This window comes from Oryctolagus cuniculus, chromosome 3 (assembly GCF_051225735.1).
Source record: "Oryctolagus cuniculus isolate XC-2025 breed Fujian yellow rabbit chromosome 3, ASM5122573v1, whole genome shotgun sequence".
NCBI classification, from domain to species: domain Eukaryota; kingdom Metazoa; phylum Chordata; class Mammalia; order Lagomorpha; family Leporidae; genus Oryctolagus; species Oryctolagus cuniculus.
Genome location: NC_142869.1, coordinates 174,313,385 through 174,330,732, shown reverse-complemented (window position 1 = coordinate 174,330,732; position 17,348 = coordinate 174,313,385). Strand labels below are relative to the sequence as shown.

The 17,348-nt window shown below is 47.1% G+C and overlaps 1 protein-coding gene and 1 long non-coding RNA gene across 6 annotated transcripts in view; one reads left to right on the top strand and one right to left on the bottom strand.

The window, feature by feature from the left end:
• The window catches only part of LOC100353522 (zinc finger protein 786), a 59,427-nt gene extending 47,574 nt beyond the window's left edge, over window positions 1-11,853 (bottom strand). The window contains exons 1-3 of one of the 4 annotated variants that reach the window (XM_051839378.3): window positions 11,683-11,853; window positions 6,429-6,555; window positions 1,764-1,922 (exon numbers count right to left, since the gene is read on the bottom strand). In XM_051839378.3, the coding sequence (XP_051695338.3) occupies window positions 1,764-1,922; window positions 6,429-6,555; window positions 11,683-11,700 (304 nt within the window). In that variant the 5' untranslated portion in view covers window positions 11,701-11,853. Of the gene's footprint in view, window positions 1-1,763; window positions 2,976-6,428; window positions 6,556-11,682 lie in introns of those variants that run through there. The other 3 variants (XM_089329567.1, XM_051839382.3, XM_070071350.2) reach the window with 3 other exon arrangements.
• Window positions 11,854-11,881: 28 nt separating this feature from the next.
• LOC149127608 (uncharacterized) lies at window positions 11,882-15,399 on the top strand. 2 transcript variants are annotated; one of them, XR_016231792.1, is made up of 2 exons: window positions 11,882-12,153; window positions 15,055-15,399. It is a non-coding gene; the product is annotated as an uncharacterized LOC149127608 (long non-coding RNA). The 2 variants fall into 2 exon arrangements; XR_016231791.1 differs by having other exon boundaries at window positions 12,005-12,153; window positions 15,051-15,399.
• Window positions 15,400-17,348: the final 1,949 nt, after the last annotated feature.

The window sequence follows — 17,348 nt, the reverse complement described above, 5'->3', positions numbered from 1 at the left end:
ATGGCTACAACAGCTGGAGCTGGGCTGATCCGAAGCCAGGAGCCAGGAGTTTTGCTAGGGTCTCCTATATGGGTGGCAGCGGCCCAAACACTCAGACTGTCTTCTGCTTTCCCAAGCTATTAGCAGGGAACTGGACTGGAAGTGCAGCAGCTAGGACTCAAACTGGTGCCCATATAGGGTGCTGGCATTGCAGATGGCGGCTTTACCCATTATGCTATAACATCAGCTCCAAATTCACTTTTTTTTTTTTTTAAGATTTATTTATTTATTTGAAAGTCAGAATTACACAGAGAGAGAGAGAGAGGCTTTCCATCAGCTGGTTCACCACTCCCCAATTGGCCATGACAGCCAGAGTTGTGCTGATCTGAAGCCAGGAGCCAGGAGATTGTCCTGGGTCTCCCACACAGGTGCAGGGGCCCAAGGACTTGGGCCATCTTCTGCTGCTTTCCCAGGCCATAGCAGAGAGCTGGATTGGAAGTGGAGCAGCTAGGACTCGAACCGGAGTCCATATGGGATGCTGGCACTGTAGGAGACGGCTTTACCCACTATGTCAAAGCGCTGGCCCCCAAATTCACTTTTATTGTGAAAGGCAAAGAGACAGAGCTCTCCCATCTGTTGGTTCACTCCCCAAATGCCCACAATAGCCAAGGCTGGGCCAGGCAAAAGCTAGGAGCCAGAATTCAACCCAGATCTCTCACATGGATGGCAGGGACCCAACTACTTAAGCCTGCTGCCTTACATTAGCAGGAGGCTGGAACCAGGACTGGAGTCGGGACTCAAACCCAGGCACTCCAATATTGGATGCAGGTGTCCCAAGCAGCCCCTTAACCACTTTGCCAAGCACACACCCCTGTAAATATTTTCTTTAGGTTTATTTATTTATTTGAAAGGCAAAGAGAGGGAGAGATAGAGCTCTTCCATCCACTGTTTCATTCCCTAAATGCCTGCAACAGTCAGGGCTGGGCCAGGACTTCCATCCTGGTATCTCACATGGGTAGCAGCAACCTAAGTACTTGGGCCATCATCTTCTGCCTCCTAAGTACATTAGGAGGAGGCTGGATTAGAAGCAGAGTTGGGACTCAATCCCATATGGGGTGCAGGCATCCCAAGAACTGACCATTGTGCCACAGTGCCTGTCCCCCAGCAAATATTTTTAAAGAGGAAACATAAAACATTTTAAACACTGTTTTTTTAAAAACAGGACTTCATTTTTATAGTGAAATATTAAGTATTTAACATACCTTTAAATACTAAAAGTTTTAAGATATTTTAAATGTTTTCTTCATAATAAAAGAAATTCCTTCAAAAGGAGTAACAAAACTCAAGTTCTATAAATCTGTACAATAAAAAATATTATACAAAATTGGAAGGTTTTCCATTTTTCTACATACAAATGGACATGATGGTGTGACAGGGAGGTGATTTTTTTTCTTCAGGGTTTTGACAAATGGATCCTTTGTTCTTTTATAAGAAATTCCCATCTTTGCAGGTTTTATGGATTTTCTTTTGTCTTAAAATATATATATATGTGTGTATATATATATATATCTGACTTTCAAAATAAACAAATCTTTTAAAATACATATATATGGGGGAGAGAATATAAAAGTAGCAGAATCTCACATCTGCTACCCACTAAGTTAAGAAAACTAACATTCTCAATCAAAGCAATGGTTTTTAATGATGAGGAATAGCCAACAACCCAGAAACAATCAGAAATAAGACTAGGAAGATTAAATGGAACTTAAATCCATTTTACTCACCAAGACATGGTAGCTTTCCAGTATTCTTCAAGTCCAACAGGTCATCAGTGCAAGAGCCAGTTGTCTTTCTTGTTTTGTCTAAGCTTCCCTGATCTCTGATTAATAGCGTTCTCCCTTGTTCTATAGAAGTGATCAAAACTGGCTTGGACCAAATACAGCCTGCAAAGAGAGTCCACCCAGGCTCAGTATGGGTTAGCTGAGTACTTGACAAAATAACAATTCTAGGAGGCATGACACCAAAGTGAGGTCAAAAGATGAAAGCCTTTGAAATTACATGAAGACAACAGAATACAACCTAACCAAGACTAGTCAGATTAAATATTTTCTTCAATATTTTACAAAATAAAAGGAAGGAGAGAAATTAAGGATAATGAGGATTTTAAAAAGGTCTGAAACCCAAAATTTTCAAAAGTAATCATAAGAACTATGTGACTAGAAAAAAAATACCTTTTTTCTTCATAGAATTAAGTAGGGAATCTTAATCACTACACTTTTTTGAAGTGCCAAAATTCTTGATAAACTGAAAAAAACAGGAGTTGTTAAAAGACTGCAATGACGGGTAGAGTAATGAGGTCTAATAGCCTAAGTCTAAAGGGAAGAAACAGTCTTTAGAAATCAGTGTAGTGGTTCCTCAAAAAGCCTTTGGTGGCATTACCTAAGGCTCAGCCCTGGGATAGATACTTGTCAAAGTGAACTGTGTACCATAGCATTAGCCACACCTCAAGTGCTTGTTAAAAATGTAGATCCCTGGGCCTTGGCCTGGACCTGCTAAATCCTAGTCTCTGGGGTAGGGATTTGGACGTTCTATAGAGAAAATCATTTGCAAATAATACCATTTGGTTTTTAGAATTTGGGAAAATCAGACTGATTTTTCCAAGTTCAAGGATGCTAATTGTGGCAACTTAAAAGTTAATACTGGAGGGGCTGGCACTGCAGCATAGTAGATTAAGCATCCTATGGACACCAGTTCGGGTCCTGGCTGCTCCACTTCTGATCCAGCTCTCTGCTGATGGCCTGGGAAAGCAGTAGAAGATGGTTCAAGTGCTTGGACCCCTCCACCCTCATGGGAGACCTGGAGGAATCTCTTGATCCCTGGCTTCAGATTGGCCCAGCTCTGGACATTGCAGCCATTTGGAGAGTGAACCAGCAGATGAAAGACCCCTCTGTCTCTCCCTCTCTCCATCTGTAACAATGCCTCTCAAATAGATAAATCTCAAAAAAAAAAAAAAAAAAAAAAAGTTAACATTGGGTCATCAGTACGGAGCCCTCATCTCTCCTAACTTGCTGGCCACCGAGCTCAGTCTCTTCAGCTTGGGGGTTCCAAGGCATTCTCTGCTCTAGCTGACTATTCTCCCTAGATGATCCCAACAAGCCTCATGGTTTGTAATACCATTCCTATACGTCTCCTAAATGTGTAAATCCAGTCCTCACCTTCACTTGGAATTCCAGTTTTGCACATTCAGTTACCTTCTCTCTATTTCCACAGAAGTGCCTAATAAGCCTTTCAAACTTAATTTAGCCAAAGTCTGGCCTCTCCCCAAGCCTTCCTTTCGTCAGTGAATAAAGTCATCTGCCAGCGAGATACTCAAACCAAAAATCTACAAGTTATTTCTTCTTTAACTCTTAAAAAAATCTATTTTATTTATCTGAAAAATAGAGTTAGAGAGCGAGGTAAAGCCAAAGTAAGAGAGAGGTCTTCCATCCCCTGGTGCACTCCCCAAATGGTCGCAATGTCCAGAGCTACACCAATCCGAAGCCAGGAGCCAGGTGCTTCTTCCTGGTCTCTCATGCGGGTGCAGGGGCCGAAGCACTTGGGCCATCCTCCACTGCACTCTTGGGCCACAGCAGAGAGCTGGACTGGAAGAGGAGCAATCGGGACTAGAACCAGCACCCATATGGGATGCTGGCGCCGCAGGTAGAGGATTAACCTAGTGCACCACAGTGCTGGCCCCCCATTTCTCTATCTTTGTTACTGTTTACCTGTTCTAGTCACCACAAAATCATACCAGTACTGCTAAGGATCTTCTTGGCTGGTCTCCTTTCATTGCTGTCCTGTACAATTCATTCTCCAAATAGCAATCCAAGTAATCATTGGAAAATTATATCATATCACTCCTCTCTGTTTAAATCCTCCCATCATCGTTCCCTTGTATTTAGAATAAAATCCAACTCCTTACTTCGACCCTTCCCAACTTGGCATCACTTTCCCTCTATGCATGTGCTACAACAGTCTCCTTGTGGTTCCCGACACTTTGAACCCCTTCACTCCTACCTTTGGCCTTTGCACTAGATCAAACCTCTGCCTAGATTTCACATGGTTGACTCCTTGTCATTCATATCTCAAGTAGAGAAAGTTTTAACCCCCCAAAAAGGGAATGAATGCTTCAGGCTAGACTGAGATTGTGGGGAGCAACCCGGACTAGACTGTTACTGGAATTAAGACTTATTCTATGCATCTGCTCTCCCACAATATGGCGCTGGGAGAGAAGAAAACAGCTTCTACACAGCTGCCTCCAGTTCAGCCAATGAACTGTAGGACTTGCTCCTGATTGGAGGAGAGCAGCGTGCTCGGCGTGTGGGCAGCCGAGTTGGGATTGGCAGAGGAGGACTATAAAGGAGGAGAGAGACGGCATGCACCAGGAACATCTAAGGGGAACACCTGTGCAGCCCCCGAGAGAGCCGGCCGGCGGAGTGCCGCTCCCCCGCGGAAGTGGGGAATGTGGCCAGGGGGAACCGCCCTTCCACGGAGGTGGAAGGGACAGTAGCCAACCCGGGAAGAACCAGCAGCAAACCCAGGGAGGGCCGAGCAGACGAAAGAACAGCGCAGGGTTTAGTGTCGTTCCTCCACGAAGAGGGGGAGCGACATAATGGTGCCGTGACTCGGATATGAAGCCTAGGCAGGGCTTAGTGTCGTTCCTCCACGAAGAGGGGGAGCGACATAATGGTGCCGTGACTCGGATAGGAAACCTAGGAGGGAAAAACCGGGAAGAAGTGGGAAATTACCGGAGAGAGAGACTAGCAAAGAGCCTAGGGGAAGGCCGGACGGAGAGTGCCGGTAAAAAGCTAGTTAGAACCTAGGAAAAAAGCCGCGGGGGAAGAAAATTAGAAGCTAGGAAGGAGGTATTAACTGGGAACGTCTGGGAGACTCAGTCTTCCATTACGCCCACTGCTCCAACATGTCACAGACGGTACAGACAATGGAGTTCTTTGGCTACTCTTTGCCCACTGGCTACCTCTTCCTCCTGCTGGGCACCATCCTCTGTTTCTCCCTAAAGATCATCCATGGGCTAAATATGGTTTCTCTCTCTCTCTCTTCCTACTCCCCACCTCCTCGCAGCTTTTCCTCTAAGCAAGGGAAACGAGGGGGGAGGAAAATTCATGCATTCGTAAGAGCAGTCGTAGAGACGTCCCCCTGGTTTCTACAGCAGTGGAGGCAGGTGGGACGGCAATTACGCGAGGCTGGGGAATCGATAGAAGTGCTGAAGCTGTGGCAACTCGTTGATCAGGCGCTTCAGGACCCCACGGAAGGGATCGAGTTGTTGCTTAATGAGGGGAGTGAATTGCAGGAAGAATTATGGCAGGGCAGCCAGGCGAGCAGCTATTGTAACGAATAGGTGAGAAGAAAATCAAAGAAGGATTTAGAGAGCCAGGAAGCTGAAGAGGGAACCTCGCCCCCAAGAGAGATGCCAAGAATATATCCTGGCCCTACAAGGCTGGCAAATTCAACCATAAAGGATGAATCACCACCCCGGTATCGCCCATTGGTACTACCAAAGTTTCCTCCTGTAAAGAAAAGCCCCTCTTTTTCCACATGAGATTGAAGAAGAGTGGGAGGAGGAAGAAGGAGTGATGGAGGGAGTAGGTATGCAGGAGGAGATAGGCCAAGAACCGAAAGCAAGCAAAGGGGAGCGACATAATGGTGCCGTGACTCGGATATGAAGCCTAGGCAGGGCTTAGTGTCGTTCCCCCACGAAGACGGGGAGCGACATAATGGTGCCGTGACTCGGATATGAAGCCTAGGCAGGGCTTAGTGTCGTTCCCCCACGAAGACGGGGAGCGACAGAGATCACTTATTAAACTGACGCCAGCGGAAATGGTTTTAAGGATTCCAGGATGAGTTAGAGTGAACGGGGTAAGTGGTACAGTATAATTTCCCCAAATTTCTCTTTACTTCCTGAGTATTTCCTTGGCTACCTACATGTCCCATCCCACTGCTCTTTTCTCTCTTGCTTTACTAGGGCAACCTTTCTTCCCTGTTGTAGCCACACTGAACACTGTGTTATATCCCAGTTCATTTTAACTTAGTAACCACGTCCCTTCGTGAGAACCACAGATCTTCTGAAGACTGAAAAATTCCTGAGTCCAGCAACATGAGTGAACAATAAAAGAACCAGTTTCAGAAATAAAAGAACACATTTAAAAGAGACGCAATCGGACTTTGGGAGACAGAGACAGAGAAGGATCGGTGTGGGACTCAGAGAATTCAGAATACTGAATTCATAAAAATACTGAAGGCATAGATACTCTGGATAAGAAGGGAAAAGTTGAATATTGTTTATAGGAAGGTAAAAAGACATTATGAATGTAAATCAGGTACAGCGTCACATCCAACCAGCCAGCAGCTGGGAGGAAGCCTGTTCGTATTAGGCAGCAGCCCACTCTTACCTAAGGAGTCAAGGGTCTCATAATTGGCCTTCATCACTTGCTGATACATTTCCTTCTGCCATTTCTGCAGGATCTCCCACTCTTGCTCCGAAAAATACAAAGCCACATCATCAAATGTCATGGTTATCTGGAGTCACAAACAGATATACATACATTTCACTCTGAGGCCACTTTGTTTTTCAATGTCTATGACTTTATTAATGGACAGAAAGAGAAGAGATTTGTTATTTCTGTATAGTGTCATACAATACAATGAACGATATAATAGAGGGGTCCCCTGTTCCCGCAGGAACCAAGCGCACGAGTGAACGGTAAGCCTTTGCTCGCATGCACTATCTAAAGCAGAATCCTTTATTAGCAGCAACCAACAGTTACTACAGAGACAGCCCAGATTTGCTGCATGGGTTCATGTTTATTTGTAAAAACATTCTTTATTTTAAAACGATTACAGATTCACAGGAAGCTGAATCTATCGCCTGTACCCTTTATCCAGCTTCCTCCAAAGGTCACACTATACATTACTATAGTGCAATATCAAAACCAGAAAACTGACATCAGTACAGTGAGTCTGTCTAACTCTGTGTGATTTTATCACACGGACTGATTCATGTAACCACCACTACAATCAAGAAAAAAAAAAACTACAAAACAAGACACAAAACTATTTCATCACTATAAAAAGCTTATTTCAACCATTTATAATCACACCTAATAAAGTCTATTATCTATCACTACAATTCCATTTTAAGAATGTTGTATAAATGGAATCCTACAGCATGTGACCTGTTGAGGTTTGTTTTTTTCACTCAGCATAAGATCCTTTCATTCATTTTTAACCATTCTAAGTATATAGTGATACCTCAGTGGCTTTAATTTGCATTTTCCTAATGAGAAACGATGCTGAACATCATTTTTAAATTTTGAAATGTCCAGTTTATCACTTTTTTCCTTTATAAGTTATGGTTTTATTTTAGATTTATATATTTATTTGCAAGTCAGAGCAGCAGAGAGAGATCTTTCATTGGCTGGTTCACTGGGCTAGACCCAGCCAGGAACCAGGAACTCCATCCTGGACTCCCACTTGTGTGGCAGAGCCCAAGTATGTGGGCCATCTTCTACTGCCTTCCCAGATGCATTAGGAGGATGCAATTGGAAACAGAGCAGCCAGGACTCAAACCAGAACTCCCATGTGGGAAGCTGGGGTTGCAAGGGATGGCTTACCAATCACACCAACCCCTATAGTTTGTTACTTTGGTGCCACATCTAAGAACTCTTCAACATGCCCTAAGTCCCAAGGATTTTCTCCTCTGTTATCTTCTACAGGTTTTTTAGCTTATGTTTCATATTGAGGAATGTTCAGTTCATAAAGAGAAACTGGAAACCACGGGGCATCTTGAAAAGACAGGGCTCTTCCCAAGTGTATAAAAAACGCTGGTCACAAATACTTCAAAGTAAATTTTTCCAATAGGAAAATCAAGGATACCGAGAACCAAGGCTATTTGACAGTTGGGATTTTGGAGAGAAAAGTTAGAGAGATGGGGCAAGTACTGTGGTGTAGCAGATTAGGCCACCACTTGGGAAATGTGCACCCCCTATCAGAATGCTTGGGATCAAGTCCCACCTCTACTTCCAATCCAGCTTCCTGAGGCTGCAGATCACCGCCTGAGTGTCTGGGTCCCTGGCATCCATCTGGGAGGCTCAGAGTTCTTGGTTCCTGGATTTGGTTTGGTCAAGCCCCTGGCTGTTACAGCCATTTGGGAAATGATCTAGCAGATGAAAGTTCTCTCTCTCTCTCATTCTGCCCTTCAAATAAATAAATAATTATTTTTAATGGAAGAGTAAAACCTAATTGAAACTGTCCCTTTCATGGGGCTGGCATTGTGGCATAGTGGGTAAAGACACTGCCTGCTGATGCTGGCATCCGACATAGGCGCTGGCCCAAGACCCTGTTCCACTTTCTGATCTAGCTCCCTGCTAAAGCACCTGGGAAAGCAGTGAAAGATGGCCCAGTGCTTGGGCCTCTGCACCCACGTGGAAGACCCAGAAGAAGCTCCCGGCTTCTGCCTGGCCCAGCCCTGGCTGCTGTGGCCCTTTGGGAGGGAACCAACAGATGGAATCTATCTCCCTTTCTCCCTCTCTGTAACTCTGCCTTTCAATAAATAAAAACTAAAAGTGAATCATCCCTCTCCCAATATTAAAAACAAGTTGCGGCCGGCACAGCGGCTCAATAGGCTAATCCTCCACCTAGCGGCGCCAGCACACCAGGTTCTAGCCCCAGTCGGGTAGCCGGATTCTGTCCCGGTTGCTCTTCTTCCAGTCCAGCTCTCTGCTGTGGCCCGGGAAGGCAGTGGAGGATGGCCCAAGTGCTTGGGCCCTGCACCCACATGGGAGACCAGGAGAAGCACCTGGCTCCTGGCTTCAGATAAGCGCGGTGCGCTGGCCGCAGCGCGCCAGCCATGGCGGCCATTGGAGGGTGAACCAACGGCAAAAGGAAGACCTTTCTCTATGTCTCTCTCTCTCACTATCCACTCTGCCTGTCAAAAACAAAACAAAACAAAACAAAACAAAAACAAAAACAACAACAAAAAAAACAAGTTGCGGGGCCCGCACCGTGGCTCACTTTGTTAATCCTCCACCTGCGGAGCCAGCATCCCATATGGGCACCAGTTCTAGTCCCAGTTGCTCCTCTTCCAGTCTAGCTCTTTGCTGTGGCCCGGGAGTGCAGTAGAGGATGGCCCAAGTCCTTGGGCCCTGCACCCGTATGGGAGACCAGGAGGAAGCACCTGGCTCCTGGCTTCAAATTGGCATAGCTCTGGCCGTGGTGCCATTTGGGGGGGTGAATCAATGGAAGGAAGACCTTTCTCTCTCTCTCTCTCTCTTACTCTGTCAAAAAAAAAAAAAAAAAAGTTGCAGAGATGAAATTCCATCAACATTATTATAGGTCTCAAAAGCTGAAGTATGAGTTGTTAATAAAAAACAGTATTATTTTTATAAAACTTCAAAGAAATTCCTCTATAGCTTTTTGATTGCTTAAGTTTTATTTTAGGGGCCGGTGCTATGGTGTAGCAGGTAAAGCCACCACCTGCAGTACCAGCATCCCATATGGGCACCAGCTGGTTCAAGTCCCGGCTGCTCCACTTCTGATCCAGCTCTCTGCTATGGCCTGGGAAAATGGCCCAAGTCCTTGGGCCCCTGTACCCATGTGGGAAACCTGGAAGAAGCTCCTGGCTCCTGGCTTCGGATCGGCCCAGCTCCAGCAGTTGCAGCAATTTGAGAAGTGAACCAGTGGATGGAAACCTCTCTCTTTTTGCTTCTGCCTCTCCGTAACTCTGCCTTTCAAATAAATAAGTCTTAAAAATTATTTTAGGGGCTGGTACTGTGTCACAGGCCACTGCCTGCAATGCTGGCATTCCATAGGGGTACCAGTTCGTGTCCCAGCTGCTCCACTTCCTATCCAAATCCCTGCTAATGGCCTGGGAAATAAGTGGAAGATGGCCCTAGTCTTTGGGCCCCCATACCCACGTGGGAGACCCAGAAGAAGCTCCTGGCTTCCATATAACCCAGCCTTACCCATTGTTGTCATCTCAGGAATGAACCAGCGAATGGAAGATTCTCTCTCTGTAACTGTCCCTTTCAAAAAAAGATTTATTTTTATTTCCTTGAAAGGCACAGCTGGGGGATGTGCTGTGTGGAAGAGGGTAAAGCTGCCATGTGCAGTACTGGCATCCCATATGGGCACCAGTTCGAGTCCCAGCTGCTCCACTTCCGATCCAGCTCTTTGCTATGGCCTGGGAAAGGAGAAGGTGGCCCAAATGCTTGAGCCCCAGGACCCATGTGGGAGACCTGGAAGAAACTCCTGGCTCCTGGCTTCGGATCAGCCCTGTTCTGGCTGTTGTAGCCATTTGGGGAGAGAAGCTGTGAATGAATGGAAGACCTCTCTCTCTCTCTCTGCGTCTGCTTCTCGGTAACTCTGCCTTTCAAATAAATAAATAAATTCTAAAGAAAAAAAGGGCATAGTCACAGACAGGAAAAGACAAAGGATCTTCTATCTGCTGGTTCATTCCTCAGATGGCTGCAATGGACAGGGCTGGGCCAGGCCCCCAGGTCTCCCACATGGGTACAGGGGCCCCAGCACTTGGGCCATCTTCCGCTGCTTTCCCGGGCGCATTAGCAGGGAGCTGGCTCAGAAGTGGAGCAGCCTGGGCACAAACAGTCACTAATATGGGACAGCGGCCTCACAGTTGGCGGCTTAACCAGCTGGGCCCACTCCACCTGTTTTCGTAGCTCACTCCCGTGTTTGTCACCTACAAGAGGCTCATTGTGAAGATATTCACCATTACCAGTGAACTGCTCTTTTTAAAATGGAGAAAATGATTTCTTTTTGCCTATTCCAAATAAAACAGGAACCAAGAAGCTGTCGTCACATTTTCTATGGACTCAAAGTTATAACCAAAGAACTACCACAAACCGCCAACTCTCACACCACAGAGAGGGCTTAGGAAAGTCCGCACAGAATCCGTACTGGCCAGGACAGGCTGGGAAAGGGGAGCATAAAGAAGGAACCCTGGTGAGGGCACAAGGCACACTGGCCTACTTAAGCAGGTTCCAGTCAACTGAACTAAGAGTTTCCTGGATTCAGCCCCAGGATGTGCCTCCTGAACCCTAAACCAGGGCTCCGATGTTCCGTTACGCGGTAAGTGCCCCGTAGGAGGACCGCTCCAACTGCTCTCGTGTGTTCTGGAGGAAGCGGTCTGCGGCACTGCCGCTAGCTTTCTCGGTGGCAGAGCCCACACAGGCGCGCGCGGGGAGCCGACGGACCGCAGCGCAGACACCGCAGCCGCGCTCGGCCTCGACGGACAGCGAACGCTGCGGAACCGCGCCTTCTCCACTGCCGGCTCGGCGCTCGGCGCTCGGCGCTCGGCGCTCGGCGCTCGGCGCTCGGCGCTCGGCGCTCGGCGCTCGGCGCTCGGCGCTCGGCGCTCGGCGCTCGGCGCTCGGCGCTCGGCGCTCGGCGCTCGGCGCTCGGCGCTCGGCGCTCGGCGCTCGGCGCTCGGCGCTCGGCGCTCGGCGCTCGGCGCTCGGCGCTCGGCGCTCGGCGCTCGGCGCTCGGCGCTCGGCGCTCGGCGCTCGGCGCTCGGCGCTCGGCTGCGGACGGCCGCCCCGCCCCCAGCCCCGGGCTCGCACCGCTGGAGGCGAAACGGGACCCACTCCGGCCGCGACAGGGACCACAGCCTCGCCCACCGGCCTCTCTTACCGAGGCCGGCTCGGCCATCGCGGCTCCGCAGCAATCGGACCCACTGCGAGGAGACTCCGTCTCGGCCCCGACCCTCAGGCAGAACCTCAGTCACCCGCAAGCCAAGCGCCAGCCCGGGCGCGGTGCGTGCTGGGACGCGCTGGCCCGGAACCGCGACCGCGCCGAGCCACAGCGCCCCCTGCGGGCGGGAGGAGCAGGCGCTGGCCGGGGCGCTGGTGCAGCCTGAAGGGGCGGCGGCCTCAGCCTGCCTGTCCCGGACGGACCCTCGGACTGCCCGGAGCGGCCAGGGGCGGCAGACAGCCGGAGAACCGGAGAGAGAGGTGGAGATGGAGAGGGAAGTGACGGAGGCAGGGAGACGCGCTCTTCCCAGAAACAGACTGAGAGAGCAAGAGGGAGGGAGGGAGGGTTTGGTTCCTCCTCAAAGCGGACCCTGAGCCAAAGGTGCGGGGCAAGGAAGGGTGCATCAGTGAGGTGAGCCCAGGAATGAGCGGGAAAAGGGGCCGGACGGTAAAGGGGCATCACCGGGGGGCAGGTGGGCCTGTGTGGGCCCCCGGGTGCACCTGCAGGCGCCTGAGGCTGGCCCAGGGGACAAGGGGAACACCGGCAGTTTATGGGGAGACAGCGGGACAAAGAGGTGCAGAACACGACACAGAATGAGGAACACAGTCAGAAACGGGGAGAGAGAGGGAGGGGCCCAGGGAGGAGGTACCAGGGAGAGCGAGACAGAAAAAGAGAGAGGGAGAGGCGGGGGGCAGTTGTCCCCAGGAAACCCACCTCGGACGCCATCCCAGTCATATTTTAGGCATTGGGCTGTAGTAACCTAAAGGAAAATTGTTTAGCTCGAGGGAGGGCACCTAGAGTAGAAATAAAACAGTAATAAAATGAGGTGTGTATGTTGGAGTGTGTGTACACACCTCCGTTTGGTATGGAATAGAGAAATAGCTTGGTATGGAACTGTGCACATGTACCTTGCTGTTTATAGTGTTTCACTTTAAAAAATGATACAATAAGATTGACCTGTTTTTGGTGTATAGCACTAGGAATTTTAGTACATGAATACGTATGTGTAACAGATGCAATCGGGCTATTGAAGATTTCATCTCTGTCCCAAAATGTCCTTTTTCTTTTTTATCCACCTCCCTTTCCACCTCTGTAACCCCTAGAAAAGAATGATTTGTTTCTGTCACTATAGTTTTTATTTTTCAAAAATGTCACATAAATAGAATCATACAGTCTGTCAATTTTCTTATCAGACTTCTCAAAATATCATGCTTTTGTGATTCCTCTTCATTGTTGAGTGTGACAATAGTTTATTTACTTGTTTAAAAATTTGTATTTATTTGACAGGCAGAGAGAGAGGGAGAGAGCACCCATCATGTGGTTTACTCACCAAATGCCTACAACAGAGGCTGGACTAGAGCTGAAGCAGAAAACTGGGAGAGATTTATTGATTTATTTGAAAGAGAGGGGGCAGGAGAGAGAGAAAGAGAGAGAGGAAAGAAAGAGAGAGATGGATTTTCCATCCGCTGGTTCATTCCCCAAATGGCCTCAATAGCCAGGGCTGGGCCAGGCTGAAGCCAGGAGCCAGGAGCTTCTTCCCCATCTCCCAGGTGGGTGGCAGGGGCTGAAGCACTTGGGTCATCTTTTGCTGCCTCAGCCCCAGGCCATTAGCAGAGAGCTGGATCAGAAGTGTACCAGCTGGGACGTGACCCCATGCCCATCAGGAATGCTGGCATTGCAGACAGTGGCCTTACCCACTATGCCACGATGCCGTCCCTGGGAACAGGGAACTCAATCCAGGTCTCCCAGGCGGATGGCAGGACCCAATTACTTGAACCATCCCTGCTGCCTCCCAGCGCACTGGCTGGAAGCTGGAGACAGGAGTCGGAGGGGGGTGTCAAACCCGGGTATTCCGATATAGGACAGGGGCTGTTACCTGGCATTTTAACCACTAGGCTAAACGCGCACCCCATTTATTTTGGATGCTGAATAGTATTCCACAGAATGGATGTCTGAAGTGTGTTTACTCATATACTTATTGAAGGCTGTGTTGTAGCTATTGTGAATAGAGGTGATAGAAACATTTGTGTAGAGCTTTTCGTGTGAACATAAATCTCAACTCTTGAGAGTAGACACCCATGAGTGGGACTGGGGAATCACATGATAAATGTTTAACTTCACAAGAAACCGGCGGGCTGTTTCAAAGAGTGACGGTACCATTCATTATGGATTCCCCTCTTGGGTATATGAGAATTCTAGTAGCTCTACACCCTGTCATCCCTTGGTATTGCCAGTGTTTTTATTCACTTGAAAGGCAGAATGCGAGAGAGATTTTTTTTTCCTTCCACTGGTTCACACTCTCAAATGGCCACAGCAGCTAGGGCTGGGCCAGGCTGAAACCAGGAGCCAGGAACTCCATCCTGGTGTCCTGCATGGGTGACAGGGGTCCGTGCACTTGGGCCATCTTCCCCTGCGTTCTCAGGCACATTAACAGGGAGCTGGCTCAGAAGCAGAACAGCCAGCACTGACACCACCACTCCAGTATGGTCTGCTGGTATCACAAGCAGTGACTTACCCTCACTGAACCACAATGCCGGCCCTGTGTTTTATAAAATTTTAGACATTATGATAAATTTGTAGTGGTGTCTCAGAATCATTTGCATTTCCCTGATGGTCAATGATATTAAAAATCCCATGAGCTAAATTGCTACCCCTCGGTGAAGTGTTAGTTCTTGTCCTTTACCTACTTTTAAATTTTCTTTCTGGTGAGTTTTGAGAGCTCTTACTATATTCTGGGTACAAGTCCTTTGTCATATATAATTTGCAAATATTTCCTATAGGTCTGTAGCTTGTGTTTTCTTTCTCTTTTTAATAGTGTCTTTTTTCAGATAATGATGAAGTGCTTTTTATAATTTATTTCTTTTTGTGAGTTGTGCTTGTGGTGTCATGTCCAACAACACATGCTCAGGACATGAAGATTCATTTCCTTCTACAAGTATCATGGTTTCATGTTTTAGTTTCTATCTATGATCTATTTTTATTTACCATGTGTAAGATGTGAGAGGCTTGGGTTGAAGTTCACTTTTTATTGTTTTGGCATATGGAAAGTCCAATATTTGAAATATAATTTATTGAAAAGATTATTTTTTCCATTGAATTGATTTTACACCTTTGTAAAAACTCAATTGTACAAATTTGTATGGGTTTAATTTTGGACTCAATTTGTTTCATTCATCTATGTGTCTATCCTTTCGCCCATACCACACAATCTTAATTACTGTAGCTTGATAAAGAATGGTCATCCCTGCCTTTTCTCAATCTTAGGGAATAATGTATTTTTTTTTAAAATGTATTTATTTATTTGAAAGGCAGAGTTACAGACAGAGATCTTGCATCTACGGGTTCACTCCCCAGATGGCCGCAACCGCTGGAGCTGCAATGATCTGAAGCCAGGAGCCAAGAGCCTCTTCCAGGTCTCCCACCCGAGTGCAGGGGCCCAAGGACTTGGGCCATCTTCTACTGCTTCCCCAGGCCACAGCAGAGAGCTGGATCGGACGTAGAGCAGCCGGGTCTCGAACCAGCACCCACATGGGATGCCGGCACTGCAGGTGGCGGCTTCACCTACTATGCCACAGTGCAAGCTCTGCATGTACTTTCTTGTACTTTTACTATGAGCCTTTAGAACTGTGAGCCAAAATAAATTTCTTTATAAACTTAGTTTGCTTCAGCTATTTTGTTATAGTAATGAAAAGATGACTAAAACACACATGTACCAAGGATACGCTGACATTTGGCTTTAGGTACAGTGTTTGGCCAAGTTCTGCTTCTCAGCTTTTGCCGTGGCAAGGCAGAATAGCTGGGTGCTCACTCAACACTATTGTTGTTATCCTGAAATCTGTACATTAATAATTACCAGATAATTACGTAGATCACAGCATATCTGATCAGTGCAACAGTCTTTAGTACTATATATATGTGTGTATGAGTGTGTGTGTGTCACTCATATTCATTATTAGTATTTGAATATCAAGTTAGTGTTATTTAAAAAAAAAACTATTTGAAAGGAAGAGAGAGAGAGGCAGACAGACAAAGATACTCCATCCATAGGCTCATCCCTGAATGCCTGCAACATCTGGGGCTGGGCCAGCCAAAGCCAGGAGCCAGGAACATAATCTGGGTCTCCCACAAGGGTGCAGGCACCCAATTACTTGAGACATCACGTGCTGCTTTTCTGGGTGTGCATTAGCAGGACACTGGAATCAGAAACAGAGCCAGAACTCACACAAGCACTCTGGGGCTGGACTTTCCTTGCAGCAGGTTAAGCTGCTGCCGTGACACCTGCATTGTGTGTGAGTGCTGCCACATTGCTGTCATCTGGGAGTGAACCAACAGATGGAACAATGTCTCCCTCTCTCTCTCTCTGTAATTGTGCCTTGCAAGTAAATAAAATTAACATTTTTTAAAAAAGAATGTTTAAAGGGGCTAGCACTGTGGCTCTCTTGGTTAATCTTCCACCTTTGGCGGCAGCATCCCATATGGGTGCCAGATTCTGTCCCTATTGCTCCTCTTCCAGTCCAGCTCTTTGCTGTGGCCCAGGAAGGCAGTGGAGGATGGCCCAAGTGCTTGGGACCCTGCACCCACATGGGAGACCAGGAGGAAGCACCTGGCTCCTAGCTTTGGATCAGCACAGCGCCAGCTGTGGTGGCCATTTGGGGAGTGAATCAACGGAAGGAAGACCTTTCTCTTTGTCTCTCTCTCTCACTAACTCTGCCTGTCAGAAAAATAAAAAATAAAAAAGAATGTTTAAAAACAAAACCCAGGCAACCTGGCGATGTGGGATTTGGGTGTCCCATGTGGCATCTTAACCCCTGCACAAACCTGCCCTTGAATGACTACTTTCAAATGTCCCTATTCTATTTCAAATTTAATTTGGAGTATAAGATATTATGATGTTATTTATATGTTGAAACTCTAACAGTTAATTGAAGTAGGTATGAATTGCAAAGTAAAATGTTACAATAATTATTGCAGATTACTTAAGGTATTCTATGTAATAACAAGAATCATCTATTAGTTAAAATATAATGGTGATACTAATAATAGCAATGTCTTATCTATATAACTTTAGAAAGAGCATTACATCCTTTTTGAGCACACAAATGTATATAAGGTAGACATGCTATCACAGAGCAAAACAATAAAAGTTGAATTATATCACAATTCAAATTACTATACAATTGTTTGGTACAATTATATTCATAACAGCAAATAAGATAATCTTTAGAAACTAATGCTGGGGCCAGCGATGTGGCACAGTAGGTTAATCCTCTACCTGCGGCGCCTGCATCCCATATGGGCACCGGTTCGAGTCCCGGCTGCTCCTCTTCCAATCCAGCTCTCTGCTATGGCCTGGGAAAGCAGTGGAAGATGGCCTAAGTCCTTGGGCCCCTGCAGCCATATGGGAGACCGGAGGAAGCTCCTGGCTCCTGGCTTCAGATCAGTGCAGCTCCAGCCATTGCAGCCATTTGGGGAGTGAACCAGCGGATGGAAGACCTCTGTCTCTGTCTCTCCTTCTCACTGTCTGTAACTCCAACTTTCAAATAAATAAATAAAAATCTTAAAAAAAAAGAAACTAATGTTATTTAATTCCATTTACTCCATGAATG